Source organism: Silene latifolia, chromosome Y, assembly GCF_048544455.1.
Source record: "Silene latifolia isolate original U9 population chromosome Y, ASM4854445v1, whole genome shotgun sequence".
In the NCBI taxonomy this organism is placed as follows: Eukaryota; Viridiplantae; Streptophyta; class Magnoliopsida; order Caryophyllales; family Caryophyllaceae; genus Silene; species Silene latifolia.
The window spans coordinates 430,435,979-430,442,465 of NC_133538.1; the positions used below are offsets into that span (position 1 = coordinate 430,435,979).

Genomic DNA, 6,487 nt, shown 5'->3' on the forward strand with positions numbered 1-6,487 from the left:
TGAATATCCATCTAAATAACAGAAAAATTTATGTGTGGCCAATCTTTCTAACATCTGGTCAATAAAGGGAAAGGGGAAGTGATCTTTTTTTTGTGGCAGCATTTAACTGTCTATAATCAATGCACATCCGCCAACCTGTTACAACTCTAGTCGGTATTAGTTCATTTTCATCATTTTTTACCACTGTAGTCCCTCCTTTCTTCCAGACTACCTGAACTGGACTTACCCGCTTAGAGTTGCCAACAGTATAAATAATACATGCATCAAGCAATTTCATCACTTCTGCCATAACAACATCCTGCATTTCCGGGTTCAACTTTCGCTGACCTTATTTGCAGGGCTTATGATCTTCCTATAACTCGATTCCGTACATACAAATGTCAGGACTGATGCCCTGAAGGTCATCCAAACTGTAACCCAAAGCTTTGATTCATCTAGAAACACATACTTAATGTGTGAGGGGAGAGGTTTGAGCTCGGGTTTCTTTACCTCAGCAGCATAAGAGGTTTCCATTATTGCATTTACCATCTCACCTTTCTCAATAGAGAACTCCCGACCTTCTAAAGCAGCAGTCATTTTCTCGTAGTCAACCTGTATGTCCTCTGCATAATCATCAAGAACTATCAAAGCCTCTAACGGGTCTCTAATCAGGGATCCTGTCCAATAATCAAACATAGACTCATTAACAATGTCTATTGCATAACAGGTGTCCTCTATCATAGGCCTAGCCAGTGTGCTAGCTAAGTTAAAAGTCACTTTCTCATCTCCTATCTCTAGGGTCAAACGTCCCTGCTTGACATCTATTATGCCCCATGCAGTATGTAAGAATGGCCTACCCAATATGATGGGAATGTGGGTGTCCTCAGCCATATCTAAGACAATAAAATCAACAGGTATAAAGAATTTAACTATCCGTACGGGGACATCTTCCAAAATACCTAAAGGACGCTTCACTGACCTATCAGCCATTTGTAAGGTCACACTGGTAACTTTTAGGTCTCCCATATTCAGTTTCTCGCAAACTGAATAAGGCATAACACTTACACTCGCCCCCAAATCGCATAAGGCTTTATCTATAACATGAGTGCCAATAGTACAAGGGATTGAAAAGCTACCCGGGTCCTTTAACTTAGGGGGAGACTTGCTTTGTAGGAGTGCACTACACTCTTCTGTAAAAGCAATGGTCTCCATTTCATTAAAGTTTATCTTACGAGTCAAGACGTCTTTCATAAATTTAGCATAAGATGGAAACTGGGTAATTAGCTCAGTGAATGGTATGGTTACCTGAAGATTTTTGACGACCTCCATGAACTTACCGAACTATCGCTCGATCTTTGTGTTTTTCAATCGTCCCAGAATTGGAACTTTGATTACTATGGGTGGCTCAGTAGCTTTCTTCTTCCCTTTATCAGCATTGGGCGTCTTATCAACCATAGAAGACGGCCCATCAGCAGCTTTGAACGAAACATCAACTTCGTCAGTCAACTTAGTCGATCGACTGACTTCTCCAGTCGATCGACTACCGACCTCAGTCGATCGACTACCATTTTCAGTCGATAGACTAAATTCAGCATCTTTTCCTTCCACTTCACAAGTTTTACTCGAGCGACTCACATTTACAATCGATTGACTAAAATCAGCAGATACAGCACTCTCGCCTAACGTTTCAGCTTCCGTATCCACATCTAATTCTTCAATAATGATATTATCGCTCCTTTTAGGCATCTCCGGTCCATCATATGTAAGACCACTTTGAAGATGTATTGCATTAGCTATATCTTGAGGTTGATCCGGCTGAGATGGCAACAAACCCGGTTGCCTAGTAGCTTGCTTAGATGCCAATTGTGCTATCTGAGTCTCTAGCATCTTAATTGACGCATCCTTAGCTTGATCACTCTTTTGGAGTTGTATCATAAGATATTTCACCATACCCTTTAACTCCGTCATGTCACTTGGATTTTGAGAGGTGTTTTGCTGAGGCGGAGAAAATGATGGAGGCTTTTGAAACCCTTGTTGTTTATGATGCGGTGGAACATAAGTTTGTTGATATTGTTGCGGTGGTGATGGAGTAGGATTCAATACATTTTTTCTTTTCCAAGAGAAATTAGAATGCTCCCTAGTTCTCTCATTGTAAAAATTGGAGTACGGACTAGCTTGCTTGTAGTCACGAAAAGCAAGCACTTGCTCCTTCTCCGTCATACATTCAGCTGCATAATGTCCCTCAATTCCACGTCTTTCACAAATAGGCTCTTGTTGCATCATAGCATTAACTATCTTCTGACTTCCTGAGGCTTGACTCATCTCAAGTTTCTCAAATCTTGCATTCAAGACTTCTAATTGTGCTGCAACGGCATTATTATCCCCGCTACTACCTCGCACACTACCCCTCGGATTTCCATACTCTGTTGTATGGGTAGCCATCTCCTCAATAATATTCTAGCCCTTATCATCATCAATATTCTTCTGGAACCTACCATTTGCGAAAGCATCAAGAATGGCCTTATGATCGTCATACAACCCATTATAAAATTGGATGCAAAGGAACCATGGTTGAAACCCGTGATGAGGAATGGAGCGAATAAGCCTCTTGAAACAGACCCAAGCCTCGTTCAAATCTTCAGTTGGAGACTGCTTGAAGATAGTAATCTGTTCCCGTAGAGCATTTGTTCACTGTGGAGGGTAATATCTCTTGTAAAAGGCAAGTACTAAAGAATTCCAGTCAGCTATTCCAGCTGCTTCCTTGTCTAAATCGCGATACCACTCGCGAGCATAGTCTTTCAAAGAAAAAGGAAACATGGTTTCCTTCACCTGGTCTTGTATTACCCTTGCAGTAAGAGGGATTGTTGAGCAATAATCTGTAAATGATTCCATATGCTTGCCAGGATCTTCACCTCCCTTACCTCCGAATTGGTTTCGCTCCACTATACCGATATAGGAAGGGCGGATATCAAACGTGCCATTTTCAGTTGCAGGGAGTTTGAAACCCTTAGGTATCGAAGCGAGCGTGGGCTCATAATGGCTAGATAATTTAGGCATGATCTGAGCAACGACAGAAGTAGAAATATCCTCTTCAAAGGATTGAGTTTCTGCGACAAATTTGGCGTAAACGGATTCAAGTGTACTCAAGTCTTCGGCTTGACGGATTTCCTTCCAAAAGTTCCGTCTAGCATGGAGTGTCTTTTCCGGTTCGGGATCAAATGGAATGAGTTCGGACATGTGAGACCTGGGCTTAAACAAACACTAAAGGAAAAGAATAAGAACGGTCTCAAGGAACTAAAGTCCCTTGAGACGAAAGACAAACTAAAATAAACAAATGGAAAATCACCGTCTCCCCGGCAACGGCGCCAAAATTTGACACGGCTGTTGACAGGCTAATCGTATACCTACCAAAAATAACAAACTGGTCTCTAACTAATATAGCTAGGGAAGTCGGGATCGTATCCACAAAGAGGCTGTTTGCAATTCTAAATGTCAACTCAAGTCCGTCTAAGTCACAAATTGGGGGTTTGAAATGGATTTGTCTAATAACTAAGGTAGCAAATAAAAGAAAGTAAATATAAACGATTTCAAATAAGAGAGAAACAGCTAGGATGGTCGGTTCATCGCGGTCTACAACGATCTAAGGTAAAGTAAACGGTCGGCAAAAACGGTCTGAAGGGTATTGAACATGTCCTCTCGGTCCACTGTTCGCCTTAGAATTCTAATGTAGCTCTCGCCCTAATTAGAGTGTCCTATTGGTCGTAGCAAGTCTTCGCCTTTTCCAATCTCTCAATCCAGGTCAAGGTTTAACAAGATGGTCAACTAATTATGTGCACTTAATTAATCAAACCGCTATCAGATGCCATAATTAACAATTCAGACGGAGTAAACAGCTAGACCTAAAACCCTAACATACTATGTCATTGAACCGCGGATCCCCTAAATCCTAGCACAAGAGAACTAGCTATGCATAATTAAATGAAGAACAACAATTAAAGTAGAAGAGAAAACTAAGAATTGCATGACGGAATTAAAGAGAAATTTAACAAGCATAAAACAAATCTAATAAGAACAATAAAAGAACAATAATAAAAATAAAGCGAGATGAACGAAGAATAATTGAAATTACCGAAAATTGGAAGGAAAGAAATACAAGTTTAGATCCCAAAATATAGAAGCAAAGTAACGTAAAAAGGTTTTAAGCAGTATATGAGATAACCTAATAATGTTTACTAAGTCCCTCTTAAATAATAAGAGGAGTAATGGGCCGAAATTATAAAGCACATTTCGACCAAACTGAAGATAAGTCGATCGACCAAAAGAACAGTCGATCGACTTTTCTGCGTCGCGCATTTCCTGCAACGCCCACTGAATTTCAAACGGCCGCCATTTCTTCGTTACTTGGGCAAATCGAGCGTTTTTGGCGGCGTTGGAAAGCTAACAGAACAAGGTTTCATCTACAATTTGAATCACTTAATTATCATTTATATAACTCCAGTTATGGCTCTTTAAATTAGGCACTAGCGGCGTGAAGCTCTTTTTTTGCTCGATAAGCTTCCTTACTTCACTAAGGACTTCAAAAAATGGTTTTCGAGCTTGTTTCTCACCAACGTTGAGATTGCAACTCCAAAGACGGGTTTGGATTGTTTGCACATACTCGAGCCTATAACCTGCATAAAACACAACACGGCCGAAAGTAGCCAAAACAAGGGAGAATAGTAGCTTACGCTACTCAATAATGCATAGAAATGCGTGCAAATGAATAGAATAATTGTATGAAATAGGCACGTATTAGCTGTCGCAACCCTATCAAAGATAACCAACTGGTCTCTAACTAATATAGCTAGGAAATTTGGAATCGTATCCACGGGGAGACTAAAATGTGGTCTACTTGCTAACTAAAGTCTGTCTAGGTAACAAATTCGGATTTGTTTGATATTTTGATTGCTGAACTACAAGTGTTGAAAGGAAGAGAAATAAAGAGAAGAAAACGAGTTCAAATAATGAGAGAAAAGGCTAGGACATCGGGTCACCATGAAAATGCAACAGTCAAGTCTAGGGTCAAAAATCAGTCATGAAACGGTCTGCAGGGTAGTGAAAAGGTTCTCTTGGACCGCTATTCGCCCTAGAATGATTCTAACGGGCACTCGCAACTTATTAGGGCATTCTATTGTTTGTAGCAAGTCTAACTCTCACCAGGCTTTCGATCTTAGGTCGGAGTTTACCAGCTCAATTAATTAATCATGCGCATTAATCAACTAATCGCTATTAACTGCTACAATTAACAACACATATTCATATTCATGGCAGATCTAATAAACTAATTAGGCCCGTCTTATTATCATGGCTCCCCTAAATCCTAGCAGAGGGAATTAGTTATGCATATTTAAATTTACGATAGCAATAATAAGAATAATGATCGATTTAAACATAACGAATAACTGAAAAGAATAATTAAACATAAAACGATAATAATAAAAGAGAAAGAACGGAAATAAACTAAGAGAGAATAAAGAGGAATAAGGAAAATTGATTACCGAAATAATAAAGTAAAGAGAAAGGTTACAAGTTTTCTAGATCCAAAAGTTTGAGAGAAAGTAACGTAGGAAGTGTTTACAGTGTGTAAAACGTACCCTAAAATTGTTTACAACCTTTTTCTTAAATACTAAGTCCAAAAGAAATAACAATTAAAAGCTAAATAGGCCGAAATAAAAGAGCAAAAATCCGGCTAAAAACAGATACTAGTCGATCGACAGACAATCCCAGTCGATCAACTAAAACATAGAATTCAAGTTTCGTCAAAGCAAACTCAATCGATCGACTATAGAAGTCAGTCGATTGACTGAAACACAAATTCCAGCTGCACCAGACGTCACTCCAACTCACCAATCGGCATCTTCATGTATACCGAGGCACAAGTTTTCGAGCTTACTTCTTACCAACATCAAAATGCAGCTCCAAAGGCGGGATTTGGCTCGTTCGCTAATACTTGGATCTGCAACCTGCAAAGATTACAAAACAACCCAAAGTAGTCGATTCATGGGGGAATAGTAGCTAAACGCTACACAATATGCATCGAAATGCGTGCAATGTATTAGAATACATGCATATAAAAGGCACGCATCAATATAATTGCTAATTTTTTGTATTTTCAATGAAGCCTCTTGGAACATAACTTTAGTTTTGGATTGTTTAAATATAGGTTGTTCATTAGCTATATTTGAAGATCCAAAGGAACACTATTGCCTTCCATTCATGGTATGCCGATGCAACGTCAAAGATCAAAAGTTTAACAGGTGGTGCTAGTTCTTCGACTGGCGTTGTTCCGCCACAATAGATGCAAGATTTCTTAAAAGATGAAAAGCTGAAGGAATATGTCGATGAAGTTGAAGATATAGAAACACGGCGGAAGCAGTCGGTTGACAATGCTCCTATATTGCAAGAAGAGCGGAAGTCAACCAAGAATAAAGATAAGGAAGATCAACTCTGTATTGTTCAGGAACCAAAA

The 6,487-nt window shown here is 39.5% G+C and overlaps 1 protein-coding gene across 1 annotated transcript; it reads right to left on the bottom strand.

Moving 5' to 3' along the window:
- Positions 1-312: 312 nt before the first annotated feature.
- On the bottom strand, positions 313-2,421 carry LOC141632551 (uncharacterized). Its single transcript, XM_074445091.1, has 3 exons — positions 1,545-2,421; positions 1,375-1,454; positions 313-1,284 (listed from the first exon to the last, which is right to left on the bottom strand). Exons 1-3 carry the CDS (start codon positions 2,419-2,421, stop codon positions 313-315), a joined length of 1,929 nt encoding a protein of 642 aa, XP_074301192.1.
- Positions 2,422-6,487: the final 4,066 nt, after the last annotated feature.

Bases quoted from the DNA above. Each gene is read 5' to 3' on its own strand.
- LOC141632551 (XM_074445091.1), bottom strand. From the start codon at position 2,421: ATGGCTACCCATACAACAGAGTATGGAAATCCGAGGGGTAGTGTGCGA. The intron at 1,455-1,544 runs GTAGTCGATCGA...TTTCGTTCAAAG, and splicing joins TAGTCTATCGACTGAAAATG to CTGCTGATGGGCCGTCTTCT. The intron at 1,285-1,374 runs GTAATCAAAGTT...AAAAATCTTCAG, and splicing joins AAGCTACTGAGCCACCCATA to GTAACCATACCATTCACTGA.